At 45.6% G+C, this 23,256-nt stretch overlaps 1 protein-coding gene across 7 annotated transcripts in view; it reads right to left on the bottom strand.

Annotated features, from left to right (window-relative positions):
- The window catches only part of FHOD3 (formin homology 2 domain containing 3), a gene marked incomplete at its 5' end in the record, with an annotated part of 495,578 nt that overhangs the window by 42,530 nt on the left and 429,792 nt on the right, over positions 1-23,256 (bottom strand). For all 7 annotated transcript variants that reach the window (XM_079717563.1, XM_079717564.1, XM_079717565.1 and 4 more), the window contains 3 exons: positions 61-180; positions 1,855-2,037; positions 11,621-11,779. In XM_079717563.1, coding sequence (XP_079573689.1) covers positions 61-180; positions 1,855-2,037; positions 11,621-11,779 — 462 coding nt within the window. The remainder of the gene's footprint in view (positions 1-60; positions 181-1,854; positions 2,038-11,620; positions 11,780-23,256) is intronic.

Here is a 23,256-nt window from a genome sequence, read left to right as displayed (position 1 = left end):
GACCTCCACTGGCAAGTGGAGGGCAGGGATTTTGTCAGGAAAGGGATGGGAAAGACTTACATTAGTTCCATTTAGAAAGTTCCCAATGGCTAAGAGAGTAGACAGGATAAAGCCCAAGGTTTTATTGTTCTCCAATTGGTCTATTCCTTCCTTCAGGTCCAAAAGTGGTTCTGCCACTTCCTTTCAATTAAAAAAAAGTTAGAAGAAGGTGATAGAGAATGTAAATTTTGGTTTTACTTTGTTCTTTTTAATTTTTGTACAAGGTCATTACCAGTGGAGTTCTCCCAGTATAAGGCAATCCCATGTGATGGGCACATGCTCCCAGGTGTGGAAAGGAGCTGAAGGGCAGGAGAAAGTCTAGCCCCAAAGTCTCCTCAGTGGAGACCAACTGGGTACCTGTGGCTCACGGGAGCTTGGTTGGGTGACATCTGCTGTGTCATCCCCTGTTCCTGCCCATCTCCCAAGCTCAAGCAGGACACTCAGGTCATACTCTCCTCCCATTCTCTCTTCTGACCATGGTTGATGTCTATGAAACTCTTCACCTGCATGTTCCTTCAGCATCTGAACCAGTCTTCCTCTTTGCCTTTCTCCGCCCAGGCAGATGACACTGCAAACTGTGGCCTCATTGTCCCTGGACCCAGGTCTCCTAACCTCCCCTCTAGGCACTCTGTGGCTGGCCACCTCTTGGCCTGGGTCACTTTCTAGAAGGCCATCGTCCTCATTACTCCAACTTTCTTCATAACTCCCACTCTCTCAGGTGTCTAGCCTGCCCTGTGGCCTCATGGCCTCAGTCTCCTCTTCCCTCTGTCTTGTTGTTCTGTAACCACCCCCCACCTCAGCGTCCTCACTGAGGCTCTCCCCAAGCATGGACCCCAAAGCCAGAAGCTTCAGCTTCATTCTCTCCAGCCTCGCTTCTGCTAGGCAGGCCCTCCCAGCCTGCAAACAAGGCTGACTCGATGACCTGTTTTCTCCCTGAAGTTACCTCACTTTTCTCCGGAAAATCATCTGAACAGGCTGACTAGTTCTGCAACCACGTCACCCTAGCAGTCCTAGGCTTCTTCAGCCCTGCCTGATTCTCGAATGGAGTCAAATATAGCAGTTTTCCCCTGAAGCAGCCTTAGCCCACTACTACTTGCCTGGGCCTCAGAAAGGACCGTGCTCCCTCCTTTGTGGAAAGAGGAAGACCACACAGCCTCTCCACCTCCTCCGGGCACTTGCTCTCAGTCAAGCTCACCTCCAGCTCACCATCCCTCCCTCCCTTTTCCTCTCCATGGTTCCTTCTTCTCAGCCTGCAAAAAATATTCACCTCTCACCCATCCAGAGAGGACACCTGCTTCTTCCACTTTCTACTCGGGATGAGTGTTCCCATGCCTTCACTGTCAAGGTCCCTTTCCTTCTACTCTCCTCTCAACCTCTTGCAATCTGTTCATCTCAGATTTTCTATTGTGATACTCTCTCAAAGGGACCCAGTCACCTGCTGGTTGCCACAGTCAATGGCAGTGAGGTGACCATCATCAGATAGAAGGATTGCAAGTCACTTCCCATATTGTGTCTTTCTGTATTGTCTAAATTTTCTACAATGAGCATATAGAGTCAGAAAAACATTTGATAGTTTTTTTGTTTTTTTTTTTTAAACAGTCAAGTGTCTGAGGCTGGTGCCAGACAGACACTTTAGAATAAGCCCTCACTGGTAGGCTGCTCATCACTCGGTGTAGACACGACCCCATCACGATCAAACCCTCACCCTTCAAACCCTGTCTCAGCAATGATACTTCACTATGTTCACCGTTAAATAAATGAACGTTCTCAACTCTGGGGACACAGGACTGGCCGCCTCTCTTTCTAAGTGCTGACCTTTTCTGTAGTTTCGTAATCCATTTTGAACGCCCAGAGGTGGAGCCGGGCTGAGAGCTCGCTGATGGAGCACAGTGTAAGGAGGAACTGCTCGGCACTGCCCAGGGGCACCTCGGGGTTGGCCAGCTGCGCTTCCTGGATTTTCTGCTTCTCTTCTTCAGTGGGAATCATGGTTAGAATTTTCTGGAAAGATGGAATGATACAGTATATTCTTAGTGATGGACCCTTCAGTGTTTCCAAATTCACATGGTAACTTCCCAACCAGGCCGTAGAGATATTCTGCTGTCAGTGCTCTTATCATATACAGCTGCTATATACCAAATAAACTTTAGAGTAGAAAAGCCCTATGTAGCATCTAAATTTACATTTATTTGTTTTAACATTCTTTCTCTTTCTTTAAATCTCCTGTTTCATAAGCAACTTGCCCTAAATTTCCTAGTCTTGTACATGAAGGACATTCTAAGCAAGAAAGGGATGGGGGGTGAGAGAAAGGTGAAAGAATAAGATAGAAGATTAGAGAACAGCTCCCTGTTCCCTAAGAAATAGAGTAAAACGTGTTAAGAATATAATCTTCTCACAGATTAATCTAAGAGCTTACAAAAATAAATCATTTACCAAGAGCTCAGACTAACTTTTGTACATGGGCCATAGTATAGCTTTAATTGTTTTAAATACTTCAAGTATATTTCAAATTTTATATAGAAATGAAAACATCTTAACATCAAGCTCAAGTCTGATTGAAGAAAAAATGATGATGGTACTTATAAAGAGCAATACTTACCTACTAATGGAAAGAGTATCACTTTCTGCTTTTATTTGTTTCTGGTAAAAGTCAATTGCGGAAGGCAAAGGGAGCAAACAGGCATCAGAAGGATTATGACTCTTATAAGTTCAAATTCCTTAGTGATTACATTTTAAAAGAAGGTAAAAATTCCCATCATGTGACATTTAACATACAACATTACTCTCATTTATCAAATGAGAGTATCAAAGCAAAGAAATACACATTGTGCCATACTTTTCAGTAACTTATGTTAATTCATTAATTCTAAGTGGCTTTGGTTACTGCTCTACAATAGCAACCATCTGGATAAAGTGTGGGAAGGAGTTCCGGTTCTGGGGGAGATAGAGTAAGCAATACGCTGTCTGTCCCACTAAATGCAACTATACACCCTCGACAGCAGGCATGGAGCAGCTACTTGAAGACTTTAAAAAAAAGGAATAGTGGTAGGTGGATTGAGGGAGAAGACCAGAACTGAAAGTTCATCTGAACTGGTAATGAGTTGACCATTTTTCCTCTGGTATTCCCTAGCCTGGGCTCAGTTAGTCCAAAAATCTGGAAGAGGGTATCAGGTGCAGACAGAGAGAATGCCAGGGGAGCCCTCTAGTTCTGACTCGAGGTGTGGGAAAGGGTCTCCTAGCGGTGGCAGCAAGGTTGGCAGGTCCTAAAACTCAGATGAAGGGAACATTCCTCTCCAGTCAGTGGAGCTGTGGTCCCAAGAGATGAGGCAAACCCCTTATGCTTTTCTTCTCTATCTTCTCTCTGCTTGGCCCCAGACATGGGCATAGTCATAGCAAGTGCATGGTAAAGTGAGGTAACTAAAGACCCAGCTTTCACTGGAAGACTAAAAAGGAAGGCCCCAGAAAACCAGAAAGCAGTAGGGAGGTCATGAAATATGAAGAGCCTGCAAAGCAAGGGCACAAAGCTGTTTAAGAACTTCTGAGCTTCTCCTTGAGCTGTTCATGTGTGAATCTGACCTTCAAAAGCACATTAAAGACTTTGAGACCTGAACTGGTCTTTGAAAACTTTGAAAACTGAGCTGACGCTGGAACAACAGTCCACAGAAGGTGGGTTAGAATCTGTGGCTTGAACTCCAACAGGTGATGGAACAATTCTTAATTCTTTTTATGAAGCCAGAATGACCCTAATACAAAAACCAGACAAAGTTAATCTAGTCGAGAAAAGAAAACTACATACCAATATCCTGATGAATCAGATGCAAAAATCCTTAACAAAATATTTTAAAGTATATAAATAAATGCCAATATATTAAGATATATAAATCTATTGCTATATTTTATATAGCAATATATTTTAAAATAGCCACAAGGTTGGTTCAATATGAAAAAATTAATCAATGCAATTAATCTACCAGATTAACAGTGTGAACAAGAAAATTCACACAGTCATTTCAATTGACTCAAAAAAGTTTTGATAAAACTCAATTTCCATTCATGACAAAAAACTCTCAGCAACCCAGTAATAGAAGGCATTTCCCCCACCTGATAAGAGACATTTATAAAAAAAAAAAAAAAAAAACCTACAGCTCATTTCATACTTAATGGTGACAGAGAGAATGCTTTCCCTCTAAGAATGGGAATAAGACAGGGTGTCCACTATCACCATTCCTATTTAACATTGTATGGAAATCCTAGCCAGGTATATAAAATTTTAAAAATGCATACAGATTGGAAAGGAAAAGATAAAACTCTTCCTATCACAGATGGTATAATTGTCTACATAGGAAATTTTGAGGAACCTACAAAAAACTTATGAAACAATGAGTTAAACAACGTTGCATAATATAAAGTCAATATACAAAAAAATCCATTTTATTTCTATATATTACTAATGAGCAATTACAAACTGAAATTTAAAAAAAAACGCTATTTACAATGAAATACTTAGGTATGAGTCTAACAAAGCATGTGTAGGATTTGCATTTGGAAAGTAGAAAATGCTGATGAAAGCAACCTAATTGTCTAAAGACAATCTAAATGAAGAGAGAAGGAACAGTGTTCACAGACTGAAGGACTCAACATAGGCAAGGTGCTAGCCTTCCCAAAATTGATGTATAAATGTAACTCAATTCCAATCAAAATAGCATGATTTTTTGTGGATATAGACAAGCTGATTCTAAACATTATATGGCAAGGCAGAGGACCAAAACAGTCAAACCAAAATAATTTTGAAAAAGAATACCCTTGGAGGAGTCATACCACTTGACTTTAAGACCTACAATAAAGCTGCAGTATTAAGACAGTGTGGCATGGGCTGCACGATAGATACAGAGACCAGTGGGACAAAACAGGGCATCCAGAAATAGACTACAACAAATATGGCCCAGTGATTCTGACAAAGGTATGAAGGCAGTTCAGTGAACAAATGGTAGTGTTTTCAACAAATGGTGTTGGATGGAACAACTGGAATCCATATGCAGAAAGTGAACCTCAACTTAAACCTTCCACCTTCTACATAAGTTAACTCAAAGGGGATCACAGATCTAAAAGTAAGAAGCAACACTACAAAACTTTTAGAAGGAAACAGGAGAAAATTTTTGTGACACAGGTTATGCAATGAATTCCTAGACATGATACAAAAAAGGAATAGGTTGATAAATTAACCTTCATCCAAATTAAACCCTTTTTCTCTATGAAAGACACTGTTAAGAGAATGAAGAGACAAGTTACAGTTCCTCAAAAGATTAAACATAGAGTTATCACATGACCTAGCAATTCCATTTGTATTTACCCTAGAAAAATTAAAACAGTATTCACACAAAAACTTGTACATGAGTATTTGTATTAGCTTTATTCATAACTGCTATGAACTGGACCAAGCTAAATATTCTTCAACGGGTGAATATTTATATTTACAAACAGCCAGTGGTACATCCCTACAATGCGATGATACTCAGCAATAAAAAGGGACCAACTGTAGATACAAACTGCGACTTGGATGAATCTCAGAGGCATCGATCATGCGAGTGAAAGAAGCCAATCTCAAAAGGTTACTCGCTGTAAGATTCCATGTGTATGACATTCTCGGAAAGACAAAACCATAGTGATGAGAATCAATCAGTCATTAACAGGGGCTAGGGGTGGGTTAAGGGTGTGACTAGAAAGGGACAGCACAAGAGCTTTTCTGGGAGATGGGACTGTTTTGAATTTTGACTACAGTGGTCATTGCATGAATTTATATATGTTTTAAAACTCAATAGACCTGGACCCCCTCCAAAAGTCAACTTTACTCTATATTAATTAAAAAAAAAGCCAAAATAAAAGACTGGACACTTGACACCAGAATCAGCAAACATGCAGATATCTACATGATTGTGCCTTAGGATGTATCTGGGTGGGGTAGTAGTTGTCCTAGGCTTCTGAAAGTGTTATCAGGGAGGGCTGTCTCAGGAGTTTATCAGAAGCCAGTGATGACAAACTGTATTGAAGACCTGTTTTGGGCTGTGGTCAGAGTGAGGTCACTGGTGGTGAGCCCTAGATACCTCTTCTCCCAACATCCTCTTCATCACGGCCCCAAACACAGATTATGTGGGTGGAATGGAGCATCGGGGAGACATTCAGTGACAATCCTTCTTGTTCTCCCACAGGCTGATGCTACTGATCCCACCTGTCCACATAGATGGCATTTAAAAGGGACCAAAACAATCCAAGCAGATGTCATTTCTTCCAAAACACCCAGCATTTGAACTCAACTGTTTTTCAAAAGAAAAACTTAACTAAGAATTTGTATTTTAATTTTCTTAATGCTCAAATTGTTTTAAGCATGTACAAGAATTCCGAAATATAAAGTTGTCAACGCTTTTCCCCCTTCTTCAGAAGGCATTTTCCTGGGATGATTTTTGTTTGCTTTTTTCCTTTGGGAAAGTAATCAAACATTCCTTTGTTTTTCCTTTCTCTAATTTAAACCATTTGTTAACTACTGAAGATTTATGAGGTTACCATCTGCCAGCTTATTTTACTTCTTTTTTACACATCACTGACAATAAAAATAGCCGTAAGACAGGGGGACAGGAGGTCAACGCTACCTCCTATGAGGTGATGGCCCCTTTTTTCCATGAGCAGAATGACAAGGGAATGAGCATACCTTTAATTTGCTCTTTACCATGTCAGTAGATTTACTGATGTTTCTGTGATGACCATTTGGTTTCACAGGGAGAAAAACATCAAACAGGCCCATGACATAATAATCTCAGTGTTTTTTTTTGCTTTCTTCCAGACAGTGTTTCTCCAGCACTGCTTTAAGTATGCTTGCTTTTGTATCTGAAAATCATATTTCAGATGAAAATTCATAAGTCATACTTATTTTTTATGGACCCAAATGCTTTGGGGTTTGGCCATCTCATTCACCTGCAGATGAGACCATGCTAAGTAATTATCATGTCTTGTGAGTTCTTTTTTTTTAACATCTTTATTGGAGTATAATTGTTTTACAATGGTGTGTCAGTTTCTGCTTTATAACAAATTGAATCAGCTATACATATACATGTATCCCCATATCTCCTGAACAGAACCCTGGCTATGACTCTGGATGAGATTCTAACAGCAGAAACTTGGAGCCTTTATGACTGAGGCTAGTTTGGATGCAACTTGCAGTCTCATGAGACAGTGGTATTCTCTTCATGCACTTCATCTCAGGGAGGGTTTTTTTTTTTTTTTTTTAGTTAACTTCTCAAGTTTATTTCTTGATACTATCTTCTTTCCTTCTTATGATTACTCAAGTGAGGCATGTAAGGCAGAAATTATGCACCAATTTACAGATGAAGATGCAGTGCCTGAAGCTAAGCTGGATCAACCAAGGAAGCGCTGGAGAACCACCCAGGGGCTCCTCCTACTTTCTAGCACTACTTCCATGCTCATGGCGATTCCACAAACTACCAGTGCGGCTAAGGTGCCCAGTCACTGGGACATTCTGATTCCTGGCACTGTGGACCCACTGATGGGCTCCTGCGCTCAGGCTCATCTGCGCGTGTCCAGCACTCACTCAGGGACCTGTGGACGGGGTTCCCCAACACAAACTGCTTGAGAAGATACTGTAGTTTTGTACAGGTGGCCAAAGGGAAATTCTGTTTCTAGGATGCTGACTGGCCTGGCAGCCAAGCAGGGCCAAGTTAAATGTCATTTGGAGCCATTCAATTGTGTTACCCTCTGAGTAAACACAGACTCTAAAAATGAGAAAAGCAAGGAGAAAAATGAAAACCCTTCCTACTTCCATCTGTGATACCTCAGCGATGTTTTACTTGGGAAAATATCATTAATAATACTTAGAGATGCCCCCAAATCATATTCTAAAGCTTAATACTCTTATGAAAAACTACTTCCTTCATGAAGTTACTTACTCCCATGGGTTTTCATGATGAACCAAATACAAAACATGGGGTTGACAAACAGGATGTCAGTGAATACATCCTAATTACGTCCAGGTACACAGAGGTTTCGTTTCGAATGCCCCCATTAAGCCGTGGTGCCACGCTACAGGGCCTGCATCCAAGAAGCAGATGGTTTGGCAAAAGGCCATTTGGGCATAAGCTGGAAATCATATTAGTGAAGATCTGTAAGGACACAACTTACATCTCTTCTCAGCCCTGACGTAACTCTTGAACAACAAGCTTAGACAATAAGCTTTGGGGGAGTAGCTCTGCACTTGGATGAAGACCATCTCTACCCCTTGGGCCCCTGGGATCAGTGGCCAGAGACAGCAGGTAACAGCTGGGAGGGCCTGGGTTCTGTCTTCCCCACAAGGACTGGTTTCTTCTGGATTCTCAGCTACAGCTGACAAGAGTTGAAAATATACAGTCTCTGGATTTGCCCAGGCAGCTTCAGATGAGGGGTTCTCAATCAGGGTGATTCTGTCCCCAGGGTATATTGATGAAGTCTAAGAGACATTTTTGGTTGTCACCCCTGGATGGGTGCCACTGGCATCTTGTGGGCAGAGGCCAGGGATCCTGAACCCCCTACAATGCACAGGGCAGCTCCCACAATAAAGAACTGTCCAGTCCAGAATGGCAATAGTGCCAGTTGATAAACCTTGCTTTCAACAAAAACTGTGGTAAAAATGTGTAACTCCATGTCTTGTGACTATATATGAATTTACCGAGCACTCATGACACAATAAGCTCTCAGGAAGGGATAGGCAGTGTTCTCTATGGCTGTGTCCTCTCACTGTACCTCATTTCATATGCCAGCTACTCCCAGAGGAAAACCATAGGCAGCGCTGTGATGTGGACTGCATTGCCTCAAGCATCTTCTCACTCCCCTTTCAGATTCCCTCTTATTCTTTTCGGTGCGTGAGCCCAGGCCCAGACAGCCCACCTGGGCTGGCCGCCGCCAGGGCTGGCCTGTGGATTGCACTTCAGACTCAGGCTCTAGAAATCATATTTCAGCTCGACCTCTTACTGGCTTGTGAGCTTGGACACAGACCAACGTTGGAACTCACCCTCTTCATCTTTAAGATGAAGAACATAATAGTATGTACCTCGTGAGGTTCTGATGAGCATCTGTGTGAAGCACCTACCTGGTGTCTGGCCCACAGGAGGAAACCTAGGAAAGTCAAGTTTAGTGCTGTGCTGCTCCTACATCCGTCATCATTACTGTACCTATCATCATCCCTTCCTGGATCGAAAAGGTGCTCAGCTGGAAACCAGTCAGAAAAGGAAAAAATAATTTGATTCATTGTAAAATCTAAGTAACTTATTGTATCTGAAACTCTCCCCACCCAGGGAGACTGACATTTCAGGAAAGAAAAGAGGCAAAACCAAAGGCATCCACCTCTCCTGATGGACTTTCAAGTTCTCATGGCAATAAGGGGAAATATTTTTAAAAGGGGAAGTTGTCATTTTTTCCTTCAATCAAGCTGGCCCTGGCTGCATTTGGAGCCTATGTACGAATCTGAAGCTTTTGCAGTCTTTAAAAGATCCTGTGAAGTAAACAGGATGGCCAGGACGTGCGCTAGGGCCTACTACTCTGTCTGTCCTATGTGAGAGACACTTTGCACTTGGTTCGTCCCGCTTGGCAGCTCTCACCTGCCCAATGCCCTTCTCTCTTGCTGCTCTGTGCGTCCCAGGGTGGACGTGCCTCACACTGAGGCTGAGCCTGCCCCCTTCTTTCTCGCTGTCTGGCAGCTGCCTCAGTGTCCCTCTCTGTATTTGCCTACTGTCATCTGCTCTCTCCTTTTTACACCCTCCTCGTTCTGCCACGTGCCCTCAGTCCCTGGCTCTGTTGACCTGCTGTGTTGCATGGCCTGAGTCCAGGGCTCGGGCTCCACCTCCTCTCCAGCCAGATGGAAGTGCATTTCCCTCATCGTACCTGCTCCTGGCACAGGCTGTGTGTGTGTTTCTCAGGGCAGAGTTGCTTAGGCCTCGTACTGGTTTCCTAGGTTTGCCATAACAAAGCATCACAAACTCAGGGGTTCCAAACAAAGGAAATTTATTCTCTCACCGTTTGAGAGACTAGAAGTCTAATATCAAGGTGTCGGCAGGGCCACGCTCTTTCTGAAGACTCGAGGGGAGGATCTTTCCTTGCTTTGTCCTCGCTTCTGGTGGTTGTCGGCAGTCCTTCATGTTCCTTGGCTTGTAAACGCTTCCCCCCAATTTCTGCCTCCATCATCACACGGTGTTCTGTTCTGTGTGTCTTCCTGTGTATCCTCGGTGTTCCCATGGCATTCCCCTCTCTGTGTCTATGTCCAAACTTCTCTCTTCTTAGAAGGATATCAGCCAGTGGCGTAGGACCCACCCTAATCCAGGATGACTTTATCTCAACTTGATCATGTCTGCAAAGACCCTATTTCCAAATAAGGTCACATTCTGGGGTTCTGGGTAGGCACGGATTTTGAAGTTTGTACTCAATCCAGTACAAACCTCTGGAACACGGCTTTTCCTGTGGAGGTCTCTGCTTTCCAAAGCACAAAGGCACGGCTGTCTTCCTGGGTTCAGGCATCACTTTGCCCCATGGGCCCCATTGCCCCCTACCACACTCAGGGCTGGAGACGCGTCCGGCACAGCCCCCCAGGCCTCCCTCACTTTCAACTCTCCTGCCAAAGCCCGCTCTCCCTCACTGCAGCCAGCCTTCATTGGCTTCCTTCACTCTCGAGGTCTTCAAATAAGACTGGGTATGAAGGAATCTCAAATATGGAGAGCCTTTAAAGGAATCCAGGGCTCTTTGCCAATAGAAGGATGGGGTGGGTGTCACCCCACGTCATGAAGCAGTGTCCTCAGATCCCCACTCTGACCCAGTGGGCCTCCAGGCCATCCACCCGTCTGTAGGAATCGGTGGGCTGAGCCATTGGTTTCACTCACTCTTTCTCTGTTATAAGAACAGGAGATTTAACTTCCTACAGACAGGCACCAGCCCACAGCGGAGGGTGAGCAGGGCCTGGTGGAAGGGCACTGGACCCTGGCAGAGCAGGGGAGCTGTGGCGCCAGCTGGGCCGCCTGCCAGCCATGTAGTCACACCCAATCTCTCTCCACTTGTGCCACTCAGATTAACAAATGCTGCAGACTCAGTTGGCTTGGGTTCTCCAGCTGATCAAATGAAACCCATCTCTACACACCCCAAAGGGTGCCAAGAGAGAAACAAATCCACTAATACAGAGTGAGCACGTATGGAAAACCCTACTTTTGAGACTGTTCATTAAACGTATTTGGTTTGAAATGATGTGAAAAAAGGCATCCCAGCCCCACCCCCGTGGAAGTTGTCAAATTCTTCTTCCACATCGAGGTAGGCGGAATGTGGTCAGAAGGAAGTTAAATGAACCAGAGAGTGAGGATCTCTGAATTTCCTAGGCAAAGTGGGGTTGCTTTCCCCCCAGAAGTTAAAAAACAAGATGTGAGAATTATTAACATTATTCAGAATCTGGCTGAGACAGAAAAATGGCAAGCCACCCTGTGGAGAAAGTCACATTGGACACAGTACTGTTTACATATGCAACGTATTACAGAACACAAATAACACTGCACGGAGCTCCCCTTACCTCAATCCCTTCTTTGTTTAAGGCATATTCATCAAAATTCAGAATGGCTATCTTAATCGTTCTTGGAGGGGGCAGCACTGTCAGACCAATATTAATAGCGTTGCTCCTCTTGGAATCCAGGACGATGATCTCCTGCTTTTTTCCATCTGCAGCAGTTTTCTTGTGATAAAATAAGGAGAATCCAAGATTAATGCATCATCTTTGGTCCTCTATTAAAAGCAAACTCACAACTTACTTAGACATGAAAACAAATGCCCTCAGTTTAGCTCAGGGAAGGACTGGCTACCTCTCAGCACAGCAGAGATCAGGGATTAGTTCCAAGAGGCCGCCAAGAGCAGGGCAGCAATGGAACTTCGCGAGTCAGACACGTTACAAAATAAAATTGATTTGCCTTCAATTGGGAAAAATGTGATATTTTGGAAGGAAAAAAAAAAAAACCTGTTTTTTTTCCATAGAGGCAGTGGAAACAAAACTCAAACCTCTCAGAGTTCCCTTCCTGCAGGCTGCGAGGTGTCGGAATGTGCCTTGGTTGGCCCTGGAGCGTGTGGTGTGTGCCCAGAGATGGAGAAAGCTGGTCCGCGCACCGAGGAGACGGGAGCCAGAAGGGAATCCGGCATCTCAGGGGCTCCCCTCATCATTCCAACATCCTCCGCCCTGACACCTGAGCACTTCCGCTTCTCCTGCTACACTCAGCCATCTGGGCAGCTGCCCAGTGGGTGGGGGAAGAGGAGTGAGGGCTAAACTAGCAAAGAGGTCGAGGAGGGGGACCATGTCCCCACAGAGCCCTGATGTATGTGGCCTCCCTGCTGGCCTGGCATCCTCGGGGCAGTCCCTGCGGCCAGCCCCGGGCTGGCACACGGCCAGAAGCCAGGAAGGGTGTGAGGTGCTGAGCCAATGCTCACCTCTGCCCAGAGCTGTGACAAGGCTCCCAGCTTTCCCCTTCAGCTCTCGGGAAGTCAAGGGCGGGTGGCAACCGGGACAGGAGGAGGGGGGCTGGCCAGCAAGCTCCCTGTGCTGCACAGCTTCCCTTGAGGTCACAGGGCTGGGAGGATGATGATTTTTTTTTTTTTTTTTTTTTTTTTTTGCGGTACGCGGGCCTCTCACTGTTGTGGTCTCTCCCGTTGCGGAGCACAGGCTCCGGACGCACAGGCTCAGCGGCCATGGCTCACGGGCCCAGCCGCTCCGCGGCATATGGGATCTTCCCAGACCGGGGCACAAACCCGGGTCCCCTGCAACGCCAGGCGGACTCTCAACCACTGCGCCACCAGGGAAGCCCAATAATGATGATTTTGATTCATGAAACAAGCCTGGGGTGACGAGGATGGGTAAGACCCGTCCAGCACAGTGACGGGGTGTGCTCACCATGTGAGGGACCCAGCTGTGGGGTAACTAACTCCCCTGGTGGTGGAGGGGGTTAGGGTCTGGAGAAGCTGCCACCTGAGCTGGACCCTCAAGACTGTCTAGGACTAGCCTGGGGCTGGGAGAGAATATAAGGAGAGGAGAAGTGCCTTTGTCTAGTTCCAGGGAACTGCCAGGGATGAAGCTGGAGGTCTGGGGGCCATATGCGGGAGCTCCATGAATCAGCTGCTCAGAACCCCCCTGCAGGCAGGCCCCAGCTAAGCAGCTGACAGCTGCTCAAGGACGGCCTCCTGTGCTGAGGCCTCAGCCTCTCCTCTGAGGAAGGGAACCAGGCTGAGCCTGGGAGCAGCTGAACCGCCCAGGGAAGCTGGTCGCTGTAGCACAGGATGTTGGGAGCTGGCTAGGAAAAACGGCTGCGGCCCCTTACGTCCTACTGAGCCCTTCCGAACTCAATTGCTAACATTCTATTTTAGGTCCTTAAATATGCATTTGGGAATAAATTACAATTTCTTCATGAAGAAAATAACTGAAAGCATCCCAGCTGTTTGGCCGCCTGGTAGCCAGGAGGAACCATTCCTATGGGTGTGCTCGTCGGCTTGGAACTGTGAGCTCCCAGGGACACGCGGCATAAATGCACCCTCACTCTGTAGGGCAAGCTTGTCTTCTATATATTTAAGCAAATAAGCTTATCAGGAGCCCCTGAAATCTACTTTAAAATATTATTTTGTGTATAGAAGGCTAAAAAGGAATGAGAAAAGGTTTGACAAAATGCTGATTACAGGCAATGAAGACAGATGTGATGACTTGCGATGCCCACGTTGGGGTGCGGGGTGTCCACCCCCCCAGGTGCTGCAGGGAGCCTGTGCAACATCCATTCCCTCTTCCCTGCTCACCACAGGGACTTGATTTTTTTCAGGCTGGTAATATGTCAGTGAAATCAGTCACCTCCCTGGACCCTTGGCAGGTAAGGCTGGCAGTCTGGGTTTTTGTTTTCCTGATTAAAAAGAGATAGACCCAGTGAGCCATGCCTTTTGCCTTTCCTCCTTCTTCCTGCCTAGAATGTGGATGTGAGGCCCAGAGAGACAGCAGTGAGACATCTCATGAGCACAAGGAAGGAAGCCACATGGACGGAAGCATGGAAGACAGAAGAAGCCTGGGACCTGGCATTGGAGAGGCAACTACCCACAGCCAGGCTCCAGCGCAGGAAGCATTTATGGGAAGGCAGGAGTTCCCTGGGAATCATTAGCCCTTAGCCCCCATCTATAGAGTCCCCGTCATTCTAGGAGCCTGCAGAAATGCCTGAGCAGGCCCAGCCCAACTGCAGCCTTTGTGCAAATGAGAAAAAGATGCCCACCTCCAGGGAGACACAGCCCCATGGCAAACAGCTTGAGAGGGAAGCACCGTTCAGATTTCAGCCCTCCCCCCTCAGCCAGCGTCCACGTGCAGCAAGCAACCCACACAGACTCAGGGGTGGCTCTGAGCCTGAGATGTCCTTGCCCCCATTCTCAGTAGAACTCAGTTCACACCAACGGACACACCCACACCCATACCCCCCATAAGTCGGGAAGAAGCAAGCTGCTGGGCATCCTGAGATAATGGGGAAGCTATCTTCACAAATGACGCTACATGTTTTCAGAGCACTTCCAACCACTTCACAAAGGAAGGAATAAGAATTAAAGTCATATCTGAAATTGAATTGTTAAATCTCTGGATTTTATCCAAGAGGTATTTTAAATGCTCTTCTTCATAATTAAAACAGACTCCACTGGATGCTATTGACCCCTCAACTGCCTTGGTGGCTGTCCTGCCCGACATGAGGGGTGGGTCACGCGGGCTTGTCCAACTCTCTCCTGCCCTCCCACAATAAACGGGAGCAGCGCCTGCAAGAACAAGCCAAAGTTCTCTGTGCCCGGAACCATGCGTCCTGTCTAGGGATTAGCCATCATCAATTCTGATCCATTTCAATCCTCTTTCAGGGTCAAAGCCCAGACCAGCAAGAGTGACCTTCACTACGTCCTTCACCTGGTCCTGTGTCTGAGTCACTGTCGCCCATCCTCTTCCACAAAGCCTCCCGTGCCCCGTCCTTCATTCCCGCCACCTGCACCCTGAACCCGACCCCTGGTGCCAGCCTCCCAGGGCAGCCCACCACAGGCCTCCTGCTTCCAGCCTCTTCTCACCCCCAGCCCATTCACCCTACTCTTGCTAAGAGTCTTTCTCAGGCACCCATCTCCTTATTGCACTTCTCTGATCAGACAGTCTGTGACCGTCCATTGTTTGAAATGAGAAAGATAGGAAATTGGTCAATGATAGAAAGAGGAGATAAAGCAGATAAGACAGAGTGTTCCTTATAAAGGAGGTTAGGAAATGTTACATGACCCTCTAAAGGCATCTGGAAAGGAAGGACTAAGATGTGATGGGGCAAAGGTGGAACAGGGTTGGGAGGATGACAGGAGGTGATACTTCTAGGCAGGAGATGAGAAAGTTGTTTTGCATTTTGTTTGAGCCCAGACACATCCCAAAAAACAACACACAAACAAGGAAACAAAACGCCCAAACCTCCTGAAATATCAATACAGGGCCTACTTGAAGGAACTGACAAAATTTTCTTGAGAGAAAAAGAAGATGTGCATAAATGAGAAACATCATGTTCCTGGATAGGAAGCCTCAATGTTGTAAGGATGTTCATTATCTCTCATCATAGAATTTATATCTAAATAATATATATATTTAAAGTGATTCTAATCAAATTCCAACAAGATTTTTTTGGAATTAAAAAATATTCTAGAGTTACTATGAAAGAATATATGTGTAAAAAATCCATAAGTAGAAATATATATAATATCTACCCAATTATCTCTAAAAACTTATAAAACTGATATAATTAATGTGTAGCACTGGCACTAAACAGTTACAATGATAGAACAGAACAGAATGAAAGTACAGAAAAAACTCTCATACAGTGATCCAGGGCATTCCAACAAGAGCACAAGATCAGTGAGTCACAATCCATTATGAAAGCCCAATTCTAATATGGAACCAAAGAAAGTAACTTTAAGTCAAAAAACTCAACATGGTAGGTTAACCTCATGACAGACTGGATTGACTGACATCTTCCTTCTTTTAAAAAAAAGCCAGCAGAAAACAAGAACACAGGCTGTGTGAGAATGTCCAAGGGTCATCATGGTTGGAGTATGCCACACCCCATGAGACTCCTCTGCTGATTGGCTTCTCAAGATGTTATCAGTGATGGTCCACGACAGCAAACCCTGAGCAGGAAAAGAGGCTGAGAAGCAAGCTTAGTCCTTCAACTGTCTCTTTCTGGTTGGCAGGGTATCTTCCCACGTTTATTTATTTTTTGCCTTTCTTTGATACAGATCTCATTTCCTGAGTGCCTGTTAGGCGCCTACGCCTTGAATGGGGACATTTTTCATGGAGACCAACAAAAATGTGGGGGGCCACGATGCCACCGGCAGCAATGGTCAGTCCTGGGACAACAGGAAATAAACGTTTCTGCCTCAATTCTTTGATAAAAGGTCTATCAGCCAAACCTCTGCCCTCAGGTCTCAAGAACTCACAGGGCAGAAAGGATGCTGAGGGAGGCTCCTGTGCGTGGGGCTTCAGGCACAGGATGCTGGACTAGGGGGCTGCTGGAAGTGAAAATGGGAACAACTGTCTCTGGGGCAAGAGAGTTGCGCCAGCAACAGAGTGGAAGTGAGCAGAGTGGGGGGAACCAGGTGCGGATGTCTTTGAACATGCAATTTCCCCAAGTACATGCAGAAGTCCTCAAGGTAAAAGAGGAACTTACTTCTTGAAGGGGCACTCTAGGAAGAGGCCAGGCTCTGATTTGCTTCCAGAAAGCCTAGTGAAGCTGAACTTCTGAGCCGAACGAGGCAGCAGCACCCTGAACCTCCTTCAAAACAACAACTATCAGGGAGCCTCCAACCTGCCAACAGTTGCCCTTCCGGAAATACTGTCTCTGGAGAAATGCTTCAGGTTTGCATGGAATGGAGGGCTTCTGTTTGCTTTTGACTTGGCCACGAAGATGGCAGGGAGTGGGGAGAGGGTGTAACAGCCAAAAGGGTGAGAGGCCGAGGTTACCCTCTATGGCAAGAGATGCTGTCAAGGCCAGCAGAGACCTCTTAGAGAGAAGGCGCAGGAAGGAAGTCACCAAGGCAGTTCAGCTCCTTTCTCCCAAGCTGTCCAAGAGGGCTGAGGGTCCAGTTCCAGGAGGCAGAGGTGAGCCCCTCCAGGAGGAAGCTTCAAACAGGCGGTGCCCGTGACCACAAGACTTACAGAATTTCTAAGAAGCATAGAAGAGGTACTCAATTTAAGCAGTGAGTGGGCTTCCCTGGTGGCACAGTGGTTGAGAGTCCGCCTGCAGATGCAGGGGACACGGGTTCGTGCCCCGGTCCGGGAAGATCCCACATGCCGCGGAGCGGCTGGGCCCGTGAGCCATGGCCGCTGATCCTGCGCGTCCAGAGCCTGTGCTCCGCAACGGGAGAGGCCACAACAGTGAGAGGCCCGCGTACCACAAAAAAAAAAAAAAAAAGAAAGAAAGAAAAATAAGCAGTGAGTGCTAACTGCCAAGGCTTAGGGGTAAGGGCTGTGACTGTCCCCTGCAGCCCTAGATTCACCTGGTGGTCAGCTCCCTGGGTGGGGGCCATCTCTCTAGAACCAACCAGCTCCAAGAGGTTGGGCCCTGCAAACTCAGCCATTCCAAGGGGCAGAAAGTCACATACGACAGGAATATTTTTTAGAACGGTTAAACCACCTATTCAGGTCTTCTCAGGGGGACTGCGGGGCAACGCCAATCCTGATACAGAGATGGATGACCACAGGCCTCGCAGGGAGGAGACATGCAAGTCAGGTTTTTGGACAGAACAAAGTATTGCCTCCAAGAACAAGTCTTTTAGAATCTGCAAGTAAAGAGACAAACTTGATTCTGAATGGTTATGGGGTGGGTGACTGCCATGTAAGAGTGACCACAACCTGATAGCATTCAATATCCTGAGGACGAGACCATTACTTCCCCTCATAATCATTCAGTTTTGGAAAAGAGAAGGGTGAATATTCAGGCAGCAGTTAGGAAGAACTGGAAAGGAAAACTTTAACGCTAAATAGTAGTCATTAAGCTTAGAGGCTAATTTAAAATCTCACATTGGAATCTCAGGAAAGTCACGTTGAGACAAAGGCTAAGAAAATCAATAGCATAAAAAAAGCCCGACCTGTTAACACAGCAGAAAAGCACATTCTCCCCTGTTGCACTGGGTCTACCAAACAACTCTGGGAGGTCAGGCACACAGGATCAGGCTTGGTTTCTTTCTTTTTTCCCCCCATAGTCAAAAACAGGCTCAGAGAGGTTGAGCGACTTGCTCAAGGTCACGCAGTTAGAGGTAGAGTCCAGACCAAATGACATTTAAAATTCAGTAGCAAAGCATACAGATCATTAAGGAGAAAGAGAGAGTCTTTTTTTAAAAACAATGACAAGATTTAAAAATCCCCAAGGGAAGAGCAAGAGGAAGTGTTCAGAACATGAGCTTGAAAGTAGCCGAAACAAAACGGAATCCAGGGATGACACGAGCAGATTCAGGAGCCCTGAAGGGTAACTGCAAATATCCAGAGCATCAAGTCACCAGGTGGGTCAGCTGGGGTCTGACCCATTCACAGCCTGGAGACCTTGCCAAGTCACTGAATCTCTCTGTGTCTCGTGTCCTCTCTGGGACCTGATCTCACAGGGTTTGTTGTGAGGATGAAAGGAGACAATGGATGTAAATCAGTGAGAACAAGGCTGGGCCCCTGGTAAGCACAACAGAAGTGTCTGCTGGGACTATTAAGAGTATTACTGGTATTGATACATGTAAAGTATTCAGGTCAATACCTGGAAAATAGTGCTTTCTAAGAATTAGCTCTTAGCTTTTTTCACTACCAATGACTCCTTTTTTTTATCATTTTAACCTAATAACATTGTATTTTAAAAATATATGGTTTACCAAAGTGTATTTTTCATAACTAATGCATCTACCACGCTTACTGATCAAAGGCACCTATATAAACAGGAGTGTCAGATCAGACCGGTGTCCCCACCCTGAATAGTGATAGTTGCAGGAGACAGTGCAGGGACTTGATACTCAGTTTAGCCTGCAGAGCTGCTTCCTGGGGACATGGACAACTTGCCTGGGTCTTCCTGAATGAATGAAAAGAGCTTATGGATGCTCATTAGAGTCTGTGCAGACTCCCAGGCACAGGGACAGTGCCTGGTGTGGGAAGTAGATCTAGTAAATGAGCCATGGCACACCATGATAAAGACGGTCAAGGTCCAGAGAAGGGCCACCGTGAAGGCATAAAATTCCACGTGGGAGGAGAGGACAACATGAGCAGAGTAGGGAGGGGAGCACGGGCAAAGACTGTGGAGGCTCACAGTCTGGGCACGTGGATAGGGCTTGCCTTCCAAAGTTTTCTGAAATGTTGACATGGAGAATCACCCCTTTGAATTTTTTTTTTTTTTTTTTTTTTTTTTGCAGTACGCGGGCCCCTCACTGCTGTGGCCTCTCCTATCGCGGAGCACAGGCTCCGGACGCGCAGGCCCAGCGGCCATAGGCTTACGGGCCCAGCTGCTCCGCGGCACGTGGGATCCTCCCGGACCGGGGCACGAACCCGCGTCCCCTGCATCGGCAGGCGGACTCCCAACCACTGCGCCACCAGGGAAGCCCTCACCCCTTTGAATTTTTAAAGAGTAATTTTACTAGCACAAAGGATGCAGTTTTTAAAAAGTAGTTATTCAGCACACAGAACTTGTCATCGCAGAGGGTGCTGTGACTGAAAATAGAAACTGGGCTAAGGACATGATTTATTAAGAGAACTCAGAGTCTTGGAGAATACTGCTAAGTTTGAGAGCATTTCCATGAAAGGCGACTGACCTCTCAAAACGCTTGTCAGCATCACTGTCACAGACCCTGGGGCTGGCTCAGCAAGGCATGAGTTCTAGAAATGGTAAATCATTCCTCCTCGTTCCCCGCTAACTGCCAGAAGAGTGATGCCACAGGATATTTTCGAAACTGTCCATTGAGAAAGTGACAATGACAGTGATGCCACCATACAGATGTCATAAAGATGTGACTGCTATGGAATTTTCCTAAGTCCTGTAACGAGGGAGAAGGCCATATACATGGGAAAGCATTAAGGCAAAAGACAACAACAACATCCAAAAGCCAAAGAAACCTAAATAAAAGCTGAAAAACCTTTAGTTAGGAATAGAGTTTCTGAGGACCTAGCCAGAATAGGCTTGCTTACTGGTAAGTTTAGAAAAAAGTGTTAACTTCCCATATTTGTTCTTAGAGTCTTTTACAGCAGAGGCCAACTGTAAAACAGTTACATTTCCAATGTTAATGTAGTTTATCTAGTACCCTAACCAGGAGACTTTTGAGAGGGGAAGGGAGTATTCTTAATAATTATGCTGGGACCTCCACACACACCAGGATCATCCTGGATACACTAGGGTGTGTGATCACCCCAGATAAGCCCCAAAGTTGGGTTTGGAATTTCCAGGGAGAATTCAGGTTTTCTGAGGGTGCTGTTCAATAAAATAACATACTTCCTTATGACCTGAACTTGAATATAAGGTAGGAAGATTTTCCTCTCTTCTCAGGAGAATAAAATGGAGGTGGATGTGGGGGGCCAGTGAAGGAGTCAATGTGGAAAGTGATGGTGGGAACAATGCCCCCCTCAATGGTGCCTCATTTTTCAATTTAAATCAATGGTTCACAACTTTGGCTGAGGACCCTAGGGAGATTTTCAAAATAACCCAGGCTAGGGCTTGCCTCAGACCAATAAATCATCATCTCTGAATTTTCTTAAAGAGTCACTGCTAATAGTTTCTGATATATTTAGAAACTTCAAGGTAAATAAAGTTGAAAAAATTTCTCCAAATCCATTCCGGAGCCCCCTCCCCTTAATAAAGCAATGAACCCAGGTAAGTAAGACAGCAATGAGTCCCCAAAGGGGAAATCAGGTCCCTTCTTCCTTCTGTGTCCCTCTTCCACTCCATAGCTTTTGTGGTCTCTCTGGATCTGAGAGTATAAAAGCTGCCCTTTGGGGGCAAGAGGAAATTGGCTGTCCTGGATTAGGCACAGATGTGGAAGGCCACTTCCTGGGGCTCCTCAGGGTGATGTCAAGACCATGGAGGGTACCTCCCCACCCCCAGGGGCTTTCTGCCCTGACATCCTACCCTGGGGTCATTTTAACAACCTCTTATGCCATTCTCCACATCTTAGACCAGCAGAAGAAACATAACATGATGAAATTTAGTGCAGGATTTCTGTCCTTTTCCTCAAAATATAATTAAAATCATCTTACTAAAAAGCTATATAGAGAGATTGGTTCAGGATGGTCGAGTAGAAGGACGTGCTCTCACTCCCTCTTGTGAGAGCACCAGAATCACAACTAACTGCTGAACAATCATCGACAGGAAGACACTGGAACACAAAATAAAAGACATCCAAAGACAAAGTAGAAGCCACAATGAGATGGTAGGAGGGGCACAATCACAATAAAATCAAATCCCATAACTGGGTGGGCGACTCACAAACTGGAGAACACTTACACCACAGTAGCCCACCCACTGCAGTGAAGGTTCTGAGACTCACGCCAGGCTTCCCAACCTGGGGGTCCAGGAGGAGGAATTCATAGAGAATCAGACTTTGAAAGCTACAGGGATTTGATTACAGGACTTTGACAGGACTGGGGGAAAAGAGACTCCACTCTTGGAAGGTACACACAAAGTAGTGTGCACATTGGGACCCAGGGGAAGGAGCAGTGACCTCATAGGAGACTGAACCAGACCTACCTCCTAGTGCTGGAGGGTCTCCTGCAGATGCGAGGGTGGCTGTGGCTCACTGTGAGGACAAGAACACTGGCAGCAGAAGTTCTGGGAAGTACTCCTTGGCGTGAGCCGTCCCAGAGGCCGCCATTAGCCCCACCAAAGAGCCCAGGTAGGCTCCAGTGTTGGGTCACCTCAGACCAAACAACCAACAGGGAGGGAAGGCAGTCCCACCCCTGAGCAGACAAGGAGATTAAAGTTTTGCTGAGCTCTGCCCACCAGAGCAACACCCAGCTCTACCCACCACCAGTCCCTCCCATCAGGAAATGTCCACAAGCCTCTGAGATAGCATCATCCACCAGAGGGCAGACAGCAGAAGCAAGAAGAACTACAGTCCTGCAGCCTGTGGGGAAAAAACCACATTCACAGAAAGATAGACAAGATGAAAAGACAGAGGGATATGTACCAGAGAGAGGAACAAGATAAAACCTCAGAAAACAACTAAATGAAGTGGAGATAGGCAACCTTCCAGAAAAACAATTCAGAATAATGATAGTGAAGATGATCCAGGATCTCGGAAAACAACTGGAGGCAAAGATAGAGAAGATGCAAGAAATTTTTAACAAAGACCTAGAAGAATTAAAGAACAAACACCGAGAAGAATCAAAGAACAAACAGAGATGAACAATGTAATAACTGAAATGAAAAATACATAGAAGGAATCAATAGCAGAACAACTGAGGCAGAAGAACAGATAAGTGACAGAAGACAGAAGAGAGAATGGTGGAATTCACTGCCACGGAACAGAATAAAGTAAAAAGAATGAAAAGAAATGAAAAGAGTCTCAGAGACCTCTGGGACAACATTAAATGCAACAACATTTGCATTATAGGCGTTCCAGAAAGAGAAGAGAGAGAGAAAGGACCTGAGAAAATATTTGAAGAGATTATAGTCAAAAACTTCCCTAACATGGGAAGGAAATAGCCAGCCAAGTCCAGGAAGCACAGAGAGTCCCAGGCAGGATAAACCCAAGGAGAAACATGCCAAGATACATAGTAATCAAATTCACAAAAATTAAAGACAAAGAAAAATTATTGAAAGCAGCAAGGGAAAAATGACAAATAACATACAAAAGAACTCCCATAAGGTTAACAGCTGATTTCTCAGCAGAAACTCTACAAGCCAGAAGGGAGTGGCATGACGTATTTAAAGAAATGAAAGGAAAGGACCTACTACCAAGATTACTCTACCCAGCAAGGATCTCATTCAGATTTGACAGAGAAATCAAAAGCTTTACAGACAAGCAAAAGCGAAGAGAATTCAGCACCACCAAACCAGCTCTACAACAAATGCCAAAGGAACTTCTCTAAGTGGGAGATACAAGAGAAGAAAAGGACCTACAAAAACAAACCCGTAACGATTGAGAAAATGATAAAAGGAACATACATATTGATAATTACCT

Source organism: Hyperoodon ampullatus (genome assembly GCF_949752795.1).
Source record: "Hyperoodon ampullatus genome assembly, chromosome: 13".
Classification (NCBI taxonomy): domain Eukaryota; kingdom Metazoa; phylum Chordata; class Mammalia; order Artiodactyla; family Ziphiidae; genus Hyperoodon; species Hyperoodon ampullatus.
Note: the sequence above shows the minus strand (reverse complement) of the source record. Positions and strands in the feature narration are given on the sequence as shown.